Source organism: Mytilus californianus, unplaced genomic scaffold (assembly GCF_021869535.1).
Source record: "Mytilus californianus isolate M0D057914Y unplaced genomic scaffold, xbMytCali1.0.p SCAF_4, whole genome shotgun sequence".
In the NCBI taxonomy this organism is placed as follows: Eukaryota; Metazoa; Mollusca; class Bivalvia; order Mytilida; family Mytilidae; genus Mytilus; species Mytilus californianus.
The window spans coordinates 106,015,707-106,040,335 of record NW_026262690.1 but is presented as its reverse complement, the minus strand read 5'-3'; the positions used below and the strand labels follow the sequence as shown (position 1 = coordinate 106,040,335).

The 24,629-nt window shown below is 33.3% G+C and overlaps 1 protein-coding gene across 1 annotated transcript in view; it reads right to left on the bottom strand.

The window, feature by feature from the left end:
* LOC127739002 (kinesin light chain-like) overlaps positions 1 to 22,310 on the bottom strand; it is a 41,940-nt gene extending 19,630 nt beyond the window's left edge. The window contains exons 1-2 of the mRNA XM_052250516.1: positions 22,232 to 22,310; positions 19,655 to 20,576 (exon numbers count right to left, since the gene is read on the bottom strand). Coding sequence (XP_052106476.1) covers positions 19,655 to 20,576; positions 22,232 to 22,256 — 947 coding nt within the window. The 5' untranslated portion in view covers positions 22,257 to 22,310. The remainder of the gene's footprint in view (positions 1 to 19,654; positions 20,577 to 22,231) is intronic.
* Between the last annotated feature and the right edge of the window lie 2,319 nt (positions 22,311 to 24,629).

The following is a 24,629-nucleotide window of genomic DNA, read 5'->3' as shown; positions in this document are numbered from 1 at the left end:
TATTACATATCTCTTTATGTCTCTCCTAGATATCAGTACATATTCATAAATAAGATTGAGAATGGAAATGGGGAATATGTCAAAGAGACAACAACCCGACCAAACAGCAAATATTCCTAAAGTAATGAACATAGAGATGTTCTCGCTTGGACACACATTCCATTAACTAGTATATTATAAGAGCATAAACATGAAGTACGGGGAGGCACTCTACTGTCTCCACACGGCACTAAAGACAAACTCTGTAAAAAATAAAATTGAGAATGGAAATGGGAAATATGTCAACGAGACAACAACCAGACCAAAGAGCAAATATTCCTAAAGTAATGAACATAGAGATGTTCTCGCTTGGACACACATTCCATCAACTAGTATATTATAAGAGCATAAACCTGAAGTACGGGGAGGCACTCTACTGTCTCCACACGGCACTAAAGACAAACTCTGTAAAAAATAAAATCGAAAATGGAAATGGGGAATATGTCAAAGAGACAACAACCCGACCAAAGAGAAAATATTCCTAAAGTAATGAACATAGAGATGTTCTCGCTCGGACACACACTCCATTAACTAGTATATTATTAGAGCACTTTTGAATATTTTTATTATTATTTATATAACATGTATAAAGTCCTTACCAAATAGTCAGTGCATGCAATTTGTTCATATGTAAAACAGTAGTATATATAAACATTTTTTAAGTGGTGAACTTTATTCCAGACTTTTGTTCACATATACATTCAGTTGTATATAAGTGGTCAAATATTCCAGACAACCATTAATAACATACAAAATCTTGACACTTCTACTTCTAAACATACATGTACATGTCTCAATATACAATGTTCATGTGTCCTTTTTGGACTCAATATGACCTGGATCAGGTAAATTAGATTTAATTGTACTACCATGATTGCAGGAATACTTTTTTAATGAATGGCAAAAGCTTTTATTGAACAGGCTATCCTCGATCTGATGTATTTAGTTGTTAACTCTTGCAAAAGTCATGTGTTTTACAGGTAACTCTCCACAGTCAGTACAGACCACCTATACACTTTTCCTGGGATTATGCCCAACAAGTTCACTTTCCTCACCATGCTCAGCAAGTGGGACCCATTTATTTTAAAACACTAAGAAAATGTAATGTGTTTGGAGTCTGCTCAGAAGGATCAGGTAATTTTTTATTGATTCTTGTACATTAAATATATGCTTTTGATAGATAGTTGGTAGCAGTAACATGAACATGTGATTTATTATAATTTATAGTTTTAAAATAGACTGATTTACATAATCACTGGACATACAAATATATATTTGATGTACATGATCATTGTAAGGTGCAGTTTTCAAGGTAAATAACTCTGATAAAAATAACTATACCATTTTGATTCATGTATGTATTGAGTAGTTACATATATGGAAATAGATTTCTTAAACACAATTTAGTTTTATTTATTTACCTCTGTTGTACACATCATGTACATGTTAAACTGTACTTTGTGAATATACTATTGTATACGATATGTATGCTTTTGTTTTAAATGTCTTCACAACGGTTTATGGTGAACTTTGTTTATAATGTTTTGTAGGAAAACAAAGTTTCTATTTAATTGATGAAGCTGAAAATAATGGCAAAGCAGCACACTCTGTTGTTAGTATGGTGCATCACTATTTCAACAAACTTGGTCATGGAGAGACTGTTGCTAAAATTCATTTTGACAACTGCACTGGTCAGAACAAGAATAATGTAACATTGTGGTATGCGCTATGGAGAGTAATGACAGATAACTATTATTTGATTATGTTACATTATTTCACACAGTGTGATATTATATTCAAACTATATAAACCAAGACAACAATTTATTGACAAAAGTTTGAAATTTCTCTTTTTGAATAAACAATAATGATTTTATTCTATCTGTATTTTTAAATTTAGACTTAACAATTTATACAGAGTATGTTATTGTGATAGTTCTGTGATAAATTCAACATTTCATGTTATCAACATTCAACAGATTTATTTATTTTTATAAGTGATATGTACAGATGTATATATTTTGCATACACTATTTATTTCTAGTGTGCCAATTTTAGCTACTGGTATCTTGTTAACTTTCTCGTTTTGGTATTTGCTTTTTTAAATATGTATTGTTTGTAATAGAATTTTTATTTTTGTTTTGACAGGATTACACAAAAGCAAAGAATACTCAATGATGATTGCAGGACATACCAAGTTTGAGCCTGATTGGCATTCTGGTGTTTGGAAGTTACACTGGAGAAATTCAGCAGCAGAAACATTATCAGAGGTAGATTATGGTAGTTTATATAATAATTAAAACTACAATTTAAAATACTAGTAGTACATGTATTAAACATTATTACTTGATTTAAGATAAAGCTTTCAATGGTTTTTTTTTTCTAAAGTCATTTCAAATAGTCATTTGTTCACCTATTCAATATTCATCAAAGGGCAATAACTCTTACACATATGTAACCTGGTTTATTTCTTTGGATTAATGACATAACATTAGTTTCTTAAACTGTTTTATTTTGTATACAAATTACAAAATGAACTCATAATTCATTCAAGCATAGATAGCATATCCAGTTTTTATCTGAGTTAGTTTCTAAAGTTATAGATTTATCTGACTTGCATATTATTGTCATCTGTTTTTGATGTCTGGCCGTATTTTACTGTAAAGTCACCTTTTCAAATTTTCTTTCTTTAAATCTGTATGTTTTTAGCTCACCTGGCCCGAAGGGCCAAGTGAGCTTTTCTCATCACTTGGCGTCCGTCGTCCGTCGTCCGTCGTCGTCCGGCGTCGTCCGTCGTCGGCGTTAACTTTTTACATTTTGAACTTCTTCTAGAGAACCACTGAATGGAATGAAACCAAACATGGCATGAATGTTCCTTATGAGGTGCTCACCAAGTGTTGTTACTTTGTAGCCGATCCATCATCCAAGATGGCCGCCAGCGGGGGACTTAGTTTAACATAGGACCCTATGGGAAATGCATACAAATGACTTCTTTTAGAGAACCACTGAATGGAATGAAACCAAACATGGCATGAATGTTCCTTATGAGGTGCTCACCAAGTGTTGTTACTTTGTAGCCGATCCATCGTCCAAGATGGCCGCCAGCAGGGGACTTAGTTTAACATAGGACCCTATGGGAAATGCATACAAATGACTTCTTTTAGAGAACCACTGAATGGAATAAAACCAAACATGGCATGAATGTTCCTTATGAGGTGCTGACCATGTGTTGTTACTTTGTAGCCGATCCATCATCCAAGATGGCCGCCATCGGGGTTCTTAGTTTAACATAGGACCCTATGGGAAATACATACAATTGTCTTCTTTTAGAGAACCACTGAATGGAATGAAACCAAACATGGCATGAATGTTCCTTATGAGGTGCTGACCAAGTGTTGTTACTTTGTAGCCGATCCATCATCCAAGATGGCAGCCAGCGGGGGACTTAGTTTGACATAGGACCCTATGGGAAATACATAAAAATGTCTTCTTTTAGAGAACCACTGAATGGAATGGAACCAAACATGGCATGAATGTTCCTTATGAGTTGCTGACCAAGTGTTGTTACTTTGCAGTCGGTCCATCATCCAAGATGGCCGCCAGCGGGGGACTTAGTTTAACATTGGACCTATGGGAAATACATACAAATGTCTTCTTTTAGAGAACCACTGAATGGAATGAAACCAAACATGGCATGAATCTACCTTATGAGATGCTGACCAAGTGTTGTTACTTTGTAGCCGATCCATCATCCAAGATGGCCGCCAGCGGGGGACTTAGTTTTACATAGGACCCTTTGGGAAATACATAAAAATGTCTTCTTTTAGAGAACCAATAAATGGAATGGAACCAAACATGGCATGAATGTTCCTTATGAGATGTTGACTAAGTGTTGTAATTTTGCAGCCGATCCATCATCCAAGATGGCCGACAGCGGGGTACTTAGTTTAACATAGGACCCTATGGGAAATACATACAATTGTCTTCTTTTAGAGAACCACTGAATGGAATTGAACCAAACATGGCATGAATGTTTCTTATGAGTTGCTGACCAAGTGTTGTTACTTTGCAGTCGATCCATCATCCAAGATGGCCGTTAGGGGGGGGGGCTTAGTTTAACATAGGACCCTATGGGAAATACATACAAATGTCTTCTTTTAGAGTACCACTGAATGGAATGAAACCAAACATGGCATAAATGTTCCTTATGAAGTGCTGACCAAGTGTTGCTACTTTGTTGCTGATTTACTGTTCAAGATGGCCACCAGGATATTTAATTAAATAACGGGACCAATATTAATCAAAATTTGGCCTCAATCATTATTTGGGTATCTGTTATGATTTTTATCTATCTTTACATGATTTCTAAAACCAAAGTAGAGTCAGGTGAGCGACACAGGCTCTTGAGAGCCTCTAGTTGTTAGTTCTCTCAAATCTTTTATTAAAAGTCTTGCAGTTGATTTTATTGTTCTTTGAATTATTACAGGTAGCTGAAACTGTGACAAGGTCCAGCAGAAATGGACACAACATACCACAAGTTGAAGGAAATATACAAGATCCTGTAATGTTTTATGAATGGAAGCCTTATTTGCAACAGTACTTTAAAACTTTGAAACATATAACTGATTATCATCATTTTTACATAGATTCACAACACCCAGGAGTAGTAACATGCAGCGAAAATGCATCATCAGAATCATATACATTTAATTTACTGAAATGCAAAACTAAAACTCCACCAGGAGGTGAGCTTCCACATCAATCTAACATTAAGGACTTGAACCTGCCAGGTAGTGGTATTTATATGAGCAGATAAGACAGCACTGCTACTCAGATTCAGCTAAGAACATTACATGTCCAAAAGCGCTTGTTCCTAAAAAGGAAATAGACTTAACACAACAAGACTAACAAAATGTCAAATCCAATGGAGGAAGAAAAAAGACTCTACTGAACTTAATAAAAAGATAAAATATTTCAGTGAAAATTATTTGAATTTTAACACAATACTTGCTGTACTATATAAAAATAAGAAGATGTGTTATGATTACCAATTAGACAAGTTTCCACCTAAGTTCAAATAAAGCGGATGTAAGCAATTATAGGCACACGTATGGCCTTCAACAATGAGAAAACCCATACTGTATAGTCAGCTTTATATATGGCATGACATGAAAAATATGAAACAGTTCAATTGAGAAAAGTAAAGGACTAATTAAGAACAAAACAATTTACCAAAAAAATATATATGGAAGACATGAACCAATGCCCTGTACATACAAAATAAATGAAGTAAAAAAATTAATCAGTTCTATGATTACTAGAAATGACCTATTACTAAAAGGTCAAACTCAAAGTGGATGTCGCTTCCATGAGACAATCACCAGCAAAAAAAGAACTATTTAAAAAATAAAATGTATTTTGAAATTATTTTTCTGTATCAAGGCAACAAATTGTTATTGTAGTAAATATGTGCACATACCGCATATACGATGGACCAGTGTGGATTGGGGTTTACAGAATAGAGAAAAATTGGCAAAAAGAAAATAAAAGGACCAAAAAGATAAAGAATAGAGAATACAATGTACTGGGCAAAAGGTATTAAAAAAAAATTGAAATGAGGGACCAACCATCCAGACCCTCATATCCTATATATTTATCTATTATAAAAAGAAACCATTTATTTCTTCTTTCATATACATGAACTTGGAAATTTAAAGTTCTCTTAGAGTTAAAGTTCATCACACAATCTGAAAAAAAAAATTAAAAATTAAAAAAAAAATAAGAAAAAAAAACATTGGTGGCTATGGTCATGATGGTAACCGATTTAATAGTGCAAAAATATAAATCAGTTAGATTAAATCATACTTTTTCAAATTATTTAACAAACATTAAACATAAACTTAGAATGAACAATTTTGGAAGAATACACATTTACAAGAAAAAGTTTTGAGTTTTTCGAATGATATCTTCAATTCGTCAATTTATTTCCAAGATAAATGTAACTTACGAAGCATATAATGTATTTTTTCTCAGAAACTACTTTTGATATCTCCTTGAAATTTTTACAGAATGTTATTAATGATAATTCGGCTAAAAAAATGCAAAATTATCAAAATATGTATTTTCCTCATCTGGACCAATTTTCTCAGTCGTGGTCACATATACGTACCAATACCTTTTAAATAGCAATAACAAAAACAGAAGCAAATAAATTCTATTGTAAAAAATGCTCGAGTTAGATGATATAAACTTGATTCAACCTGAATTCTTGAAAAACATCAGATGATTATTACATTTATTTTACAAGTAAAAAAGACCCTGCTTGCATGTTGTAGATATTCCTTTTTTGGCCTTTCCTTTGAAAAAAATCCATCTTTTTTACCCTAAATCGTTTATCTATGATACATATTATACAGATAAATTTTATGTAGTGATTAAAAGTAAAATTACGCAACTCGTTACACAATTATTGAACCTCAGTTTTCCTTAGAAATAAAATGGAAAAGAAGTCTTTGAAAAAGTGTGTGATTCATTTTGATATCAATTTGCGGCTTATAACTGTGTTTATTCAATTACCTACACAATCATAAGAAACTGGTAAAATACTTGCGTAATTTTCATCAACTGCTTAATTTGTTATCTTACCTTTTCATTTTAATTAATCCATAGAAATGTTTTATAAATTTTGATTTACAAAGGAACTTTATGTAAGAGTATATTTGAAATTTAGTAACTGTTCAACTACTCTTTTTTATTTAAAGGGTAAATTAGAAGTCAATGAGTTATGGAGAAGAACCAAACAACAGCCAACAACTCAGATAATAAGAACAAGAAATTGGAAGTGGATCGGGCATACCCTCAGAAAAAAAGACACAAACATTACCAAGCAAGCCCTAGAATGGAACCCCAATAACATCGAAAAAGGGGGAGGCGAAAAACACCTGGCGCAGGGGATTAACAACTGAGCTGAGCAAAAATTGGGAAGACCTTGAAAGAAAAAAATTGAACAATCATGGACAGGAACAAATGGAGAGAAATTGTAGTTGCCCTATGTCCCCCTTGGGACGAAGTGGATTAAGTCAAATTAGAGGTCAAGAGTTGGAAGTAGATTTCCTTAATTTTTGTTCAATTTTCACATTTCTTGATCGGTGCGAGAAAAATATTTCCCCTCATTAGTGAAATATCTGTTCTCAGCAAACGATTGGTCGAAATTTATTTATGACGTCAAATTTCCTTGGTTTCTTCTGAATTTTCTATTGTGACGTCACGAAAAGTGACGTCACGTATTAAAAAAACACAGCTTTCTGCAAATCTTTGAAAAGGAAAGATAAAAAATCATTAGAGAAACAGATTCGACCACTTTAGCTCGTGTATTATGATTTGTCTCCACTTTCAAAATTAAATTTTACTTATTTAAAAAGCTCGGCCAGCCTGGCGCTTTAAATAATAAAATTTAACTGTCTCGAGAGGTGAAATATTGTAAAAGAGGGACGAAAGATACCAGAGGGACAGTCAAACTCATAGATCGAAAACAAACTGACAACGTCATGGCCAAAAATAAAAAGACAAACAGACAAATAATAGTACAGATGACACAACATAGAAAACTAAAGACTAAGCAACACGAACCCCACCAAAATCTGGGGATGATCTCAGGTGCTCGGGAAGGGTAAGCAGATCCTGCTCCACATGTGGCACCCGTCGTGTTGCTTATATTATTACAAATCCGGTAAATAGTCTTATTCGGTAGGTCACATTCGTGAAAAGGGAAGGGTATTGTAGTTACAACAAAAGGAAAATATCCGATATCATCTGTGAAACGGTTATTCCATAACGGTCAACCAACTCGTGATGGCGTCCGTAAAATTTACGAAGGGATGATTTCAACTTCACCATTTGGAACTCTTGGTTTAATAGCTTCCTTGTGAGCAGCAATCCTCTATCAAGGAAATCATGATAGGAAATACAAGCCCGGGAATATCGTATCAATTGGGAGATATATACTCCGTATGCAGGCGCTGCTGGAATGCTGCTACATAGAAATGGAAAGTTCACAATTGGGAAGCTGACATCATCTCTTTTGTCGTAAAGTTTTGTTTTCAACCGACCCTCATTGTCAATTTCTAGATGTAAGTCAAGACATGAGGCAGACTTAACTGTATCTGTAGTATCCTTTATCTCTAGTTTAAACATATTTTATTGTTCAGAAACTAAACAAATGGATGAGACACAAGTTTTACAACTTAATAATGTGTTCTCCAGTACATACACAATTTACAAATAAATGAACATTAAAAGAAATATACAATATATATATATATATATATACTTTTTTTATAACGTATGAAGACGTTGAAAATGAAGTGGAAATTGGTTTAGGTATATAAAACTTTGCGAGTTGATGATTTTACACAACTAATCGAACGCACCTTTTGATAATTTGGTGTTCTACTTAGTACGTTTAACACGTATATATATATATATATACCATACATAACGCAATAAAATAGTGTATCGTTGTGCATGGAATAGAAGGTTAATCTACTACGATATCGATATGAGTTTTGAAAAATGGATTTATACACATAGTTCTAGACTGTAAGTACAATCTATGTGTTTAATAGCTATTATAAAAGTACTTAGGCTACAAAGTTTGCCACTATTTTATCGACTCGCAAAGTTTATTTCGCTAAACAAAGTTGACAGATATGACCATGCGATAAGTATGTGTACTTATCATTACAATTACAATGGTTTGTTATGCGAAGGAAATCGTCCAGTATCTTTTATATATTTATGAACATTCAAAAATAAAATTGCAGTATTTTTTTCGGTGGTAAGGAGTTCGTTACTATATAATAAAATATCAGTATTTAGTTGTAAATCGACTAAGTCTAACAGAGTTAGCTCTCCAAATAATATATTTATATGTAAAGTGTATCTGTAACAATCAAACAAATTGTGTCCTACACTTTCATTTCTATAACCACATAAACATGATGGATCAGGAACCAAATTACAACGAAATAAATCACCATTTAATGAACTACACTCATTTCTTAATCTTGTGTGAAGAACGTTCATATACCGATCTCCACAGTAAAAATAATACGGCTTCTTCTTTAACTGAGAGTACTTTTGTTGCAATTTGAGTTTGAAGTTTGAGAAAGTTGGATGGAAGTTGGCGCAAGCTCAAATCCAAAGAATTCCATAATTTAACTGTAGCTGGAAAAAAAGATTGTTCATACATGGTTAACCTACTAGCTGGTTGTGTAATATTTTGACTATTACGCAAATTATATGAACAAGTTTCAGCGACTGTAGGTGGCACTAGCTCCGTTAAATAGTCCGGTGTCTGATTATTTACAATTTTATAAAATAGTATTAATTTTTTCACTTCCCTTCTTATTTTTAATTTTTCCCATCCAGTCTCAATATAAATCGAATAAATACTGGCAAATGACGGAAGTCCTGTGATTATTCGGGCAGCTTCAAGTTGGACCCTTTCCAATCTATCAGAGTTCATTTGCCCACAATTATCCCAAACTTCAGAGGCATATTTGAGTGCAGGCCTTATAAACGTAAGGTAAATATTTTCTAGATAATTCCTCTTTAATTTATATTTTAGTTTCCTAAGTACATTCAGTTGTTTTGAAACTGATTCTATTAATTTATCAATATGTTTAGTCCACCCACAGTCGCTACTAAACACAACTCCCAAATGCTTATGAAGATTTACTGGATGAAATGTTGTTTGGTCAAATTCAAACGACAAATTACAACCAGTGCCCCTGGCATTGAAGACCATAATGTCAGTTTTATTTGGGTTAAATTTTATCATCCATCTATCAGACCATTCCTTCAAATGAGTCATATCAGAGTCAATATTGTTCTGCAAAGAAATTCCGTTTGACGCTACATGACCTATCGATGTGTCATCAGCAAATAATCGTCCAAAACCTATAATATCATCTGTGATATCGTTTATAAAAATAAGAAATAATATAGGCCCCAAAACAGATCCCTGAGGCACACCTGCTTTCAATTTACCAGCATTAGATAACGCATCTTTAACCATAACTCTCTGAGTACGATAAGAAAGGTAACTTCCAGGCCAACTTAAGAGGACCTTGATACCATATTTTTCAAGCTTAAGCAAAAGACCCCTAATCCATACGGTATCAAACGCTTTGCTGATATCAGCAAAAGTCATACTGGTTACTAATTTAGCTTCCAAGGCAAGTAAAATTGTATTATACAATTCTATCAGCTGATGGGTGTTAGAAAATCTTGTTATAAATCCAGATTGGAACTTATATAACAACACATTTTCTTGTAAATGATTAAAAATGTGTTTGAATATAATTTTCTCCAGTATCTTACTCACACAAGAGATCAATGAAACTGGTCTATAATTTGATGGTAAAAATTTACCCCCACTTTTGAACAGAGGAATGACATGTGCCATTTTCTAGTTTGTTGGGAAAACTCTCTCTTGTAAAGACTTGTTAAACAACATACACAAAGGCTTTGATATCACGTTCTTCACTGAAATCAACATTTTATAACTGATGATATCTAGACCAACAGCCTTGTTAGCGTTTAGAGTAGATATTATATCTAAAACTTCTTGTTCTCTTACAACTATTTCTGATAAAATAATATTACATCTCTCCGAAAAATCTGGTAAATCAATATTTTCATCATCAACAGTTGAAATCGAACAGAAATATTTGTTTAAAATATCTGCTTTATCAATGACGTCATATGAAAGGTTAAAACTATCGCAAGGGTCTGTAAGGGGTGGTAACTCATTCGTAGAACGATCGTCCTTTAAAAGCATATGTATCGTTTTCCAATACATTTTACTGTTAGTGGTTTTTAACTCATCAAGATTTTCGTTAATGTGCTCGTAAAATTGTTTTTTTTTGCTTGTTTCTTTATATTATTTACTCTATTCCGTTGATTCTTAAATCTGATTTCCGCAGTTTCCGTTTTGGTCCGTAAGAACACCTTTCGTAATCTGTCCCGTTTTCGCGATTCACGACGTAAATTGGAATCATACAAGACTTTGTCGTCACTACGAATGGTTACCTCGCTTCTAGGAATACATTCTTTTGCAATATCTAAAAATGTAGTTGTAAAATTAGAACACGCTATATTAACATCTTCAATCTCAACTATAAGTCTATACCAGTTTGTTTCTATAATTTTGTGTTGCATAAGTATGTAATCCCCCCTTTTTTAGTTCCACACAGAACGTTGGAATGATCTCTTTTGATTAAAACCACAGTCTAAGCTTATATAAATTCCGTTGTGATCACTCACGTGTCTATCAATAGGTATCGTATCACAATCTATAACAGGTATAGAATCCGTAACTAAAATCGGATCCAAAAGTGACATGTTACCCGTATGGCTGTCAAAGTGAGTGGGTTTTGTGACCACATTTACCAGTCCACCGATAGCAAAAATATCTTTCAAATTTTGTGGCAGTGTTTGCAGGAAATTTTTATTTAGATCTCCAAAGCAAATAATATTGTTGTTCTCGTCTTGGGCCTTTTTCAACATCTGTTCAAAAAATTGCCAATAATTTCCATGAGACTGTCTCTCCGACCTGTAATTTATATTTATTAATATAGACTGTAATTTGGTTTTCATTTCAAGCCACATACTTTCAACATTTTCATGTTCTAGGTCTAATCTTCTAATTATATTAATACCACTTTTGTAAAACATCAATATCCCATCCCCACGTGCATTCCTATCCTTTCTGACAGGAGACTCAAAACCTTCTATACGTATGTCAGAATCTAATATTTATCCATCCAAGTGACTTTCAGTGATATAAAATATGATATCAAAGTCCTGAACAATGTTGATAATATAATCAATCTTATTTCTGATACTCCTAATATTCACATGAAAAATAGACAAACTAGTATCATGCGGATCAGATGTGCCCCCGGGACCCGGATTAGTCTCTATATCACCAGCTAATAACAATAGGCCAACCACAAGCAACATAAACGAAGAGAAGGAATATGCAGATTTGAGCCTGGACAACGCACTGTTCAATATATTACTAACTTGTTTACATAACCATTTCAAAATTTCTACAATATTTAAATGTACTTTTATATTTTGTCTACAATAAACCATACATATTTTGTGGTAAAACAGCCCTATAACAATCCTATGGGCTATTGCATCATTACCCATTGTCAAAGGAAAAATATTTGACATGTGCGAAATAGGGCTGCGAAATCAAAAATACAAGTACATATAAACTTATACTGTTATACATCCAGGTAAACTCTGCATGGTCACAATGTAAACGGTTAAAGGTAAAAAAACAAAAACAAAGAATACAGTTATAAACAAAAATGAGTTGCATTTGCTATTTATCAATAAGAAAACGAAATAAGGAGAAAAAAAGATACAGACAATTTAATTATCAAATTAAGTTGATCAAATAAAAATAATTATGACAAAAGGGGTCTTCATTTCCACAGAAACTATCAATATACGTAGTGAGTAACTTTTTTTTTTAAATGAAACGCATGAGTACCCACACACCAATTAAACGCACGAGTGCGTTGAATATTATTTGTTTGCTGGTATTAAACAATCACAACTCAGTATTTATTAGAATGATTAGTACACATAACTTTTGTTTATAAACAAAAACACGTGGTAAATTTGTTTTGAAAACATTTGAAACATTTAAGGGGCGTACAGTAGCTAGTGGAAGATTCACCATTTATTATAATAGGATAATACGTGCGTTTACTAACATTTGCCACAAAATGACTATCGTAATATGATAATGAACTGAACACTTAAACTTAAATGTACCGGAAATTTTGGTCTAATATATAAAATAAAATACAAAAATAATTAAATAATACAAGAGGGGAACAGTAAATAATAAGCGACGAAAATGTTTCTATCAAAACAGTGATAGACAACAACAGAGACTGTATAATTGACGTAGTAAAATGTCATATATATATGTAACGACAAACAAAATCTACAGTTACTAAACATGATCGAGTTCTTCTGCAAGAGTATTGAATGCAAGATCTTCAATTTCATCTTTGGTAGTAACAACTTTAGTTGGGCCATCCTCGAATTTCTTAACGATTATTGAACCATTTATCTCTAGTTCGATGGGATAGATTCGTTCAACATAGTCACCAAATTTAGTATTATTTAGTGAGAGAACATCATCTATATAGCGGAACGTAAAGTTAAAGGATACTGCTAGCTTCTTATCTTTCTTCCTAAGAAGTTCCTATATGAAGCCAGCCTCATAATAATAAAGAAACAGGTCGGCAAGAAGAGGGGCACAATTGGTTCCCATTGGAATTCCGACAGTCTGTTGAAAAACACGTCCTCCAAACGTAACAAATATGTTGTCAATCAAGAAATCAAGCATCTTGATAATGTCAGTTTCAGAAAAATTTTTGTTTGAATCAGAGTGATTCTTTACAAAGTAGGATTTATCCCTCCCCAAGACAAGATACTTGTATCTACGTTCGCCATTCTTTTTAGTGAAACAAAGTAATACCAACTCTTTCAATTTGTCTTTTAGTTTGGAATGGGGAATACTTGTGTAAAGTGTAGAAAAGTCAAATGTTTTAATACTATTGCAAGATGAGAGAGTCTTAGATTGTATGTACTCTAAAAGATCTTTGGAATTTTTTAGTATCCACATCTGATTCACGACACCTCTAGAATAGGCAGTTTCACAATAACTTTGGAGCCCAGCTTTGATTGCTGATAAAATAAATGTTAATAATTTAGAAAGAGGTTTCGTGGAGCACTTGGAAGACCCAGCAATATACCGTTGTTTGTAAGGACACTTATGTAGTTTAGGTATCCAATACAGTGATGGAAGATCCAGTTCTTCATCTTTGGTTGAAATTTTTATTAATATACTTGTTGCAGTGGTGGAATCTATATGATTACAATGGTCTTTAAACTTTCTGCAAGTCATAAAACACATCATGAGTTTAATGATTTATCTTCAATATAGAAATATCCACCATCTTAAATTATGAAGTGATGAAAATCTTTGATCCAGGTTTGCTACATCAGAAATGAGTGTAGATGAAAAGGGAAATTTTTCTGTTAAAGATGTATGTCATATTTCGAATTAAGGCTAATTTGTTTGGTTCGAAAGAGAGTAGTTAGATATAAGAAGATGTGACACTTCTCCATCCAAGTCACAATTTGTAAAAGTAAATAAAGGCAACAGTAGTTTACCGCTGTTCGAAATTCATAAATCGATTGAGAAAAAAACAAATCCGGGTTACAAACTAAAACTGAGGGAAACACATCAAATATAATAGAACTACGACACAACAGAAACACAACATTAAAATGTAACACACACAGAAAACAGAAACGAACAATAATATAACAATGGCCATTTTCCTGACTTGGTACAGGACATTTTCAGAAAAAAATGGTGGGTTGAACCTGGTTTTGTGGCTAGCCAAACCTCCCGCTTTTATGGCAATGTTAAATATAACATTAAAATGACAACATTACATGACAGGACTACAATACAAATAAATGGGAGAACATATAGGACAGAGAAACATTCGAATAATAGCTAACAAAAGGTACCAGGTTTAAAATTTAATACGCAAGACGCGCGTTTCGTCCACACAAGACTAACCAGTGACTCTCAGATCAAAAAAGTACAAAGTTGATGAGCATTGAGGACCAAAAGTTCCAAAAAGTTGTGCCAAAAACAGCTAAGGTTATATGTCTGGGATAAGAAAATCCTTAGTATTTAGAATAATTCATACTTTTGCAAACAGTAAATTTATAAAAATGACTATATAATAGATATACATAATAACACCGAAGTGGTGACTAACCACAGAATAAAAACGGAAACATAAACCTATGAAATTTGTTTCAATGAAATACAATAATTTCCTATTTAATTAAAAATCAATAAGTTTACATGGAGAAAAAATCCAGTAATTTCACTCCATTGATGTCATACAATAACAAGCAATGATTGTAACAGGATGCTGTTACGAAGTCTCCCAAACGAAGCTCCCATAATTCGTAATTCCCAGGGTTGCCTGACATTGGGCAAAGTCCAGTGAAAATTGGTTTGGTCCAGTAAAGTTATATGCATAAGTGATGCCTGGGGACTAACCCTGTATATCATTCAAATCATCTTAGCATGACAAACCTGAATATATATGGTTTAGGGGTGGGGATCTCGACCATTTACAAGATATTAGAACTTTCTCAAACGGCAGGGGGTCGGGATGACCCCTGGGGACTAACCCTGTATATCATTCAAACCATCTAAGCATGACAAACCAGAATATATATGGTTTAGGGGTGGGGATCTCAACCATTTACAAGATACTAAAACATTGGGGGTGGGGGAAACCCCTGGGGACTGACCCTATACGTCATTCAAATGTTCGAGACATGACGAACAGGAATATATATGGTTTAGGGGTGGGGATCTCGACCATTTACAAGATATTAGAACTTTCTCAAACGGCAGGGGGTCGGGATGACCCCTGGGGACTAACCCTGTATATCATTCAAACCATCTAAGCATGACAAACCAGAATATATATGGTTTAGGGGTGGGGATCTCGACCATTTACAAGATACTAGAACATTGGGGGTGGGATGAACCCCTGGGGACTTACCCTATACGTCATTCAAATGTTCCAGACATGACGAACAGAAATATATATGGTTTAGGGGTGGGGATCTCAACGATTTACAAGATATTAGAACTTTCTCAAATGGCAGGGGGTTCGGGATGACCCCTGGGGACTAACCCTGTATATCATTCAAACCATCTTCGCATGACAAACCAGAATATATATGGGTTAGGGGTGGGGATCTTGACCACTTACAAGATATTAGAACTTTCTTAAATGGCAGGGGATGGGGGTGACCCCTGGGGACTAATCCTGTATTTCATTTTTGGCTTTATCATGACAAACCAGAATATATATGGTTTAGGGGTGGGGATCTCGACCATTTACAAGATATTAGACCTTTTTCAAATGGCAGGGGGTCGGGATGACCCCTGGGGACTTACCCTGTATATCATTCAAACCATCTTAGCATGACAAACCAGATTATATATGGTTTAGGGGTGGGGATCTTGACCACTTACAAGGTATTAGAACTTTCTTAAATGGCAGGGGGTGGGGTGACCCCTGGGGACTAACCCTGTATTTCATTTAATGTGCTTTATCATTTAGAACATTTTCAATTAAAAAGATTGTGTCTATCACAAACGGTTTTCAATTTATAATCATTTGAAAATTTAAAAAAAATAAAATCCCATAGGGTTCAATAGTAAAACCCTCCTTTCTTTTTGCCCCTCAAAGTACCCCTTTATAAACCCTTTTGTACAAACAAAACCCTGATTGCACCACTAGACATGTTAGTCTAACATATTGTGAAACCCTAAGTTAATCTGACAAGCGGTTTTGGAGAACGGGTGCGGACAAGTTCAAATTTAAAAGCGGCGGAAGAGGAAGAGGAAGAAGAATAATAATAATAATAAGAACTGAGCAAAACCAATAAGTCTTCCCAAACTTCGTTTGGGAGACTTAATTAGTGTTGTCAATGATGTTGACATCAAAAGAATGATTAGAAAAAGACATATAGCTTGCTGTTCAGTGTAAGCCAAGGCTACGTGTTGAAGACCGTATTTTCACCTATAATGGTTTACTTTTATAAATTGTGACTTGGATGGGGAGTTGTCTCATTGGCACTCATACCACATCTTCTTATATCTATATAGTTCTTTGCCTTACCACGAACCCTCGATCCATTTGAAAAAAATAACTTTAAGAAAAACAAATATCATCGAACACATCCATCTAGATAACCTTATTTGGTACGAGCACCAATTATTGAGGGGTTAAACTAATTTTTGCACACATCCTCTTCTGTATAAAATCTATATCATAGGTAAAAAAAATTAAACAAATGAACACCTGCACAGTGCAGCTACAAACCATATGACCACTAACTTAAACAAAGAAATAAAAAGATATATTACATATCATTTACCCCAAAGCAGGGTCAAATAACAAAAAAAAGTAAAAATTGTCATTTCATGGCAATAATTCCTATAACGTATGGTCAAATGAAGATTTCAGTCATTTTTGTAGATCTGATATTGCTGATGAAATGTGTCTTCTATAGTAACTGTCTATCTATTATAGTTTTCAATACATTAGGGAAAAATAGAAAGGTCGTAAACTCATACAAGATTCTTATAATCTTTTTAAGAAATATTGCCATTTTTGTAGATTTTTCTACTGCTGAATACCGTTCTGGTAATAGTTACTATATTTTTTATACTAGTTTTTAAATTAAAAAATGAGGCTCAAAATGTAGACATTTAGGAATTTCCCTAAAATATTGTAAACAAATTTGATATCTCTAAAATTTTAAAGACAGTCTGTTGCAGTAAAATAGTCAGATAGGGATAATGAGGTACATAAGCTAAAAACAAAATCAGTGTTTTCATTTCAAACAAAAATTTATTAGAACTTTGCATTAAATGCCCAACTAAGTCAAATGGGCCGACCTTGATTGAGCTGTTTTGTCATTTTTTTAATATTTTGTATAGGTATTAGAAACTGTATGAAATGTATGTGTTGAAATTAAAACAACATGTTATAAATTTCATGCGTACGAAGCGCTTTTCTGAATTTACCTTCATCAGGAATGCTCAAAGTCGAATATTTGAAAGCCAAGGATGTAAAAGAACTGAAACAATTGATGAGCCATTTAGCAATAATAATTAAAACCATTGCCTTTGCCTGAGGGAGTGAAATCTTAGTTTCTGAATAATTTCTAAAAACATTTACTAACAATTTTAGAAAGATTGCTACCAGCTCATTTAAAAGAAAGCATAACATATTGTACTTGTTAAAGTGTTTTCCCAATTGTTACTCTAACTTTTACGACAAAATCAGGAAATTCCAATTCAATATACAAAAAAATGTCACGCATTATCATACAAAATTCCAAATAATGCAAAAAATAATAAACAAATATTACATTTTTTCTCTAAACAAGACTACCCGTGATCCCGTGTTGTTTTGTGCAAAATACAAAAAAAATGTACATATACACAGCTGATTATGGATGAAATCCACAATTTTTTGTAATGTCTCTAAGTAGTTTTAATCTGGTAAAATATTATTTATCCGCTATGGTCAAAATGTACAAGTAACGATGATTTTAAAAACACTGATTGTTTTTATTACCAAACAGTGACTTAATTGACATAATACTTGGTCTTCTATGTAAATATTTACAGTATACAATTTACGTTCGTTTTCTAACTGAGAACAGCTAAAAAATAATTATAACTCATTAACTATATAGTCAGAGTTACATAAAGTACATTTCCTTTCTCTTCCCCAATGTTTAATCAAATTAATTTTTCTCTAAGCAAAGCATGGTAACCTGCATGCTCTGTGTTAACTTAAAATGTCGGGATTTTTTTTTTCTTCGCGAAAATCAAGTAAACTGAATCAGAAAAAATCACACTATCTCATGTCGATTCCCTAAAAACTCCAATTCTTTTGCTTTCAAAAGTTACTGAATTATGCCATTAAATGATGTAAATTTTTAAAAGTTGTCATTCATCTCTCATTGGGTTTCCATTTTGCTTTTTCTATGTAGTTTCATATTTATAAAAAAGGTTAAGTATAAGTAAGTGATATACTTGCGTTAGAATATGAATAGTGAGCAGTTTATTTCACAAACCTTTTTACTGTAAAATCGTGCAATATTTTTATTATTTTATTTGGTTAATTGTGTAGTAAATTACAGTCTCATTTGCGTTTATCCAACATCGAGTTATTTCATTCATTTTTTCTGATATGATCTCATTACAAACACATAATGATGTAACTTAACAGAAAGAAAAGGTACACGGTGATTAATAACTCCAAAACTCAGATTCAATATTTTGCCATGAAAACTGTTAAGAGTCTTTGTTATCAAATTCAAAAACTACCTCATTAGAACTTATGCAATAAATTCTGGACATGTATATAAGCTAGAATTGCCATGAGATAATGAAGTACACAATTTCTATTATGATCAGTCCATTCAACTTTCAATTATTTATAGTACGCGTATTCTATTTTCACAGGTGTGCTTAGGCGGGGTATGAACATTTATGTGAGATCGAAGGTTTAAATTGACCAATGACAACGATCTTTCCTAACGAGTTGATCTAATAAAGTTTGTTTGACTGATTATAACGCATAGCTTTACTCTAAGCTTGGTCGCAGTTAAGTATAAATACGGGTAAGTTGTATTCTTAAGCATTTTTAATGTTTACTTGTTTTACTTAAGTGTGATAAATTTTGTAACTGCAAATCATGTATTCGTAATGCTGGTAAATGTTTATTGTTAGTGCAATCATCTTAGGCGCCAACTAAACAAGTTTATGATTACAGCCAAATATAAAAATTAAGGATATTGTCTTAGATAATTATGTTAACATTTTGTAACAATATCATGATAACAATGTTTCTGAATTTTTTTTTCAAATTGGGTTATCAAATGTAACTTACTTATTGGTAATCCCGGTGTTCCCCTCTTTTACATTCTGACAGGTAGTTTCATTCTTTAGGTCTTTCAGAACTACCTTGGAATCCATCTTAATAATTGTTACATCAAGAAGCCCAGAGATTATATCGCCAATATTATCCCTCGTTTCTATCACTATATCCGTCTCCTTCATAGCCTGTGCTTTCAACATAGCCCTAGTTGCATCCCAATCGCCAGACACAATGTCTTCTATTTGTTTCATTACAAGAAACATTTGTGTATCAGTGCCGCACAATTTCAGCTGAGTTAGATTATTTCGATATTCTGCTATCACTTTTCTTTTTTTATCAAGTTCTGATAAAACTGTTTCTATTTCAATTTTCTGATTCTGGAGAGATGTTTCAAATTTTGATTGAAGTTCAATTTCAAGAGCATTCAAAATTTCATCAATTTCTTTCCTGATTTTGCCCAACTTTGACTTTCCATCAGATTTACTTTCCAGTTGCTGCAAATTATTTCTGCGATTTTCTATCAAATCTTCGATGTTTACCAAAGCAATGTCAATATTCTTATCAAGTTCGTCCAATTTGTCTGATTTCTTTATATCACGTACAAATGTGTGGAAAAGGGTTATTCCCAAACAGTTAGGGTGATTCATGGCAGCACATTCGGAACAGCAAGGTGTTTCATGACTTGGGCAATATAACTGAAACGGACTATCATGGATATGGCATTCTGTCTGCAGTGTTGAAATAAAAGTCTGTACTGTTTCAGATGACTCAACAGGGACAACAGAATGATTTCTAGATACTTTAATTGCCTTCTGGTTCTCATAACATTCATCACAAAGACCCTCTTCACATGACATACACCAATATTGTGGGGGCCTATCCCTATCCCTTACCTGACAAGGGCCACATTTTAGGTATGTTAATCCAGATATATCTAAAAGTATATGATACAAGTTGAGTTGTTTATGAAATTAAAACAGGATCATAAAAATTGCTTAGTACATATATAACGTACATGTGCATAGCCTCTTTACATGAAAACCATTTATTTATTTATGAAAAAAAAATTTAAAATTCGTGAAAGATCCCACTGAACCCACTGTAAAGTCTGTGATTTCTACTACAATTTCAACAATAGGTTAAAATGTCAATTTTAAAAGAAACATACGTTACCGCTACGTGTAAATTCTAATGAACCATACAACCCTGATTAATTTTAACAGGTAACATAATTAGATTAAACATCAACCTATGTTTTATGATCCCAATAAAAGGCCAACATCTCAAGATTTAATACCCCAATAAATGGTCACCATATGATGTTGACCATACCGGAGGTTGGACATAGTTAAGAGAATTTCACAGGTTGTACTATACATCAACTATTAGAGGGAAACAATGGAACAACAGATTTACGTCATAAGCAAACGCTAACATACAAAAAAAACGTTCTGTCTGAAATCAACTGCCATATTTCTTACTTGGTACATGACATTTTAAGAAAAAAAGATGGGTTAAACCTGGTTTAATGGCTAGTCAAACCTCCCGCTTATATGGCGATGTTAAAAATACCGCTAAAATGACAACACCGCGTGACAAGAATACAGTACAAATAAACGCAAGAACACTCAGCACCGAGAAATACATAAAAAATACTATAATAGTACATTACAGCATGTAAATTGCAGAATAACAACGGACACCACCAATGAATTTACGGCAGCACACCATGACACCACAATCAAAATATAAACTGCGCGTCACTTCATTGGATCAATCTCATAAAAACGTATTTGTGACGTTTGTATTCCGCACAGGTAAAGTTTAAAAAAATAAGTGGGCCACACTATTCAACTTTGAGAATCTAGGTCATAATTGTGAGATTGAACATCGTCTTTAATATATGTGAATACACAGGTAATAAATATTTGACACAAAACTAGAAAGTTAAAAGCTAATAAAATACCAATCATTGATTGAAAGATCATTTCAACCATGTGAGGTATACCTTTACATCTTTCTCTTAGGTAAACAACAAATTGAAAGTAAATTCGGTTGCTATTTTTAACTTTTTATTTTTATCACAACCATGACAACCACGTACACAAATATTTTTTTTTTCGGCCGAAGGAGTCACAGTCTGGTTTCTGTATAAAATAGATCATTTTATTCCGTGCAATTTATCCCCAACCTGATGTTATTATGTACTTTATTTTGTATATATACGACACCTTAATGCATTTTACCTTTATTTTCTGTTTTAGCACTGAGTGCATGTCATCCATATTGTTCCCTGATCAGAAAAAAAAACACTTAATTCTGAATACCACCTCAAGTTTCGTTAAATAGGTCGGGAAGTTTCAATTTCTTTATAAATGTATTAATGTATTAACTGGACAGAGTTTAAAACTAAAAAATAACACCATGTAAAAGAGATATATACCGATGTGTCTACATGTGTACATAGCGCTTCACTACCACTGACTGTCTACTCTACAAATTTGAAACTTAGTATGTATAACCTGAAAATACTATTACACATGTGTAATGGTCGTCTAAGGTCAAACTATATTTATATAACACTCTTACTTTGTACTTCCGATGCACATGCCATTGTATGGAAAGTTCAACTGTGTCTATATCAGTTGTGTACAAAATAAATATAAATTGCTAAACGAAATATGAACAAAACGAAACAAACATAAAACAAACCGAAACGAATCGAATGAAACTTAACAAAAACTAACAAATTCAACGAAAAGAAAAGAAATAAAATCAAATTGTTAAATATCGGGCAAAAAGAAATCAAAAACATAAGGAGATAATTGTATGATAACAAATATATAAGCTAAGCTAAACAAATTTAAGAGAAATCCTGATCGTTTGTGGAACTGGAACCCCTTGACAAGCAATTTTTTGTTTGGTTTCCAGGCAAATTTCAAAATATGGCCTGGCTGATACAAGGTGGTACTATCATTTAGTGGTAATATCGTTAATCGTTTAGCTTTAGTTGAAGTTAACATCGATGAGGTTAAAATTGGCGAAATATTTTAATCTATAACATGAACAGTGTATAATCCAGACTGAGCAGAGTTTACTAACTACCGAAGCTTTGTCTGGCTTTTGAATTTATGATATCATGGTATAAATTAAAATAAATACCTGTTTGGACAACGATTTAATAACAGATGTGCATGGAATATTGCAATGAATATGTATCACTATTTAGAGCTCACCGGTCAATCATTTGTCAATCGCAAAGCACAAAGTTATCATATATATATATATATATATATAATGAACTTTAGTAAAGCCTTTATCAACTGATTTTTATAGTTAGTTCTTATGTTGAACTGTTACACCACTGTCCCATATAGGGGGAGGGTTGGGATCCCGCTAACATGTTTAACCCCGCCACATTCTGTATGGATGTGCCTGTCCCAAGTCAGGAGCCTGTAATTCAGTGGTTGTCGTTTGTTTATGTGTTACATATTTGTTTTTCGTTCACTTTTTGTACATAATTTAGGCCGTTAGTTTTCTCGTTTGAATTGTTTTACATTGTCATTTCAGGGCCTTTTATAGCTGACTATGCGGTATGGGCTTTGCTCATTGTTGAAGGCCGTACGGTGACCTATAGTTGTTAATTTCTGTGTCATTTGGTTTCTTGTGGAGAGTTGTCTCATTTGCAATCATACCACATCTTCTTTTTTATATTTATGATGACTGATATGTGGACATATCTGGTTAGAAAATGTTTATATGGACATCTTTTGTTTAAAACTTTCGCGGTTGATAACAATAATGAAATGCTGAATTGTCCAGTATAAACCTGCCCCGACCTGTATACTTAAGATATAGCATTCTTAACACCAGTGAAGTGATCATGTATCCATCATAAGTGAAACATATCGATATCATTACATTATACCAATGAGATTATAATCATAGAAGTAGGTCATCGGTTACTTATTATACATCTATATTAATTATCATGATATTTTCTGACTCTCTGCATACATGGTCAAAATGGCCATCCTGTTTCAATCGACATTTTCCATCAAAGCTCTTGGAAATGTTTTGTCAAAAACCAACGAGATTGACTGTACATGAGTCGTGTGACCAGAACATGTGCTCAAAACTTCCCACTGTCATTGTTTTATGTTATCTTCCTTCTTTAAAATTATATCCGTCATCCCGAGGTCTTCCTACTAACTTGATGTGGCTGTCCGCTGCCCCTGATTCATATTGTTCTCCCTCTAGAAGAATGTATCCGTCATCGAAAGCAGTCCGGTTTCAGCCGCTCTCCGAAATAATCTACGTGTACATCATAATAGCCTTCTTCCAGTTTCTTCGTTTATCTGATATTTATTTTCGTAATGTTTATAAATGCTGTTAACAGGATTATTATTGATAGTTATCCTGTATTCCTGGCTAATAATTTAATTCGCCAGACGCGCGTTTCGTTTACATAAGACTCATCAGTGACGCTCGTATCAAAAAAGTTAAAAAGCCAAAGTATAAAGTTGAAGAGCATAAAGGACCCGAAATTCCAAAAAGTTGTGCTAAGGTCCTCTATGCCTGATTATCTTACCAATTGCGCTGATTATGATAATGAATGATAATTTAACACTTATATTTAAAATAACTGTTAACATGAAGTGACAAGAACGTGGTCACAATATAAAGTGACCAGGATGTTTTACTGTTTTTAAAGCGATAGGGTACAAATTCTTTCTAATAAAAATATGTATAAGAAACTGACCAGGACAAATAGCTGCGATCAAGATGGGAAAGGTAATAAATTTCGGTACGCTTTACACTCATTGATTATAACTTGACCAGAATTTGTATAACCCTAATATCAATACATTAAGGAATGGACAGGCACACAATTAACATGTTCAAACAACGAATGTAAATGTCCTGGTATTCGTCCGTTGTTAACATTACCCAATTATCACATTATGCGTTTTAATAAAGCATTGTG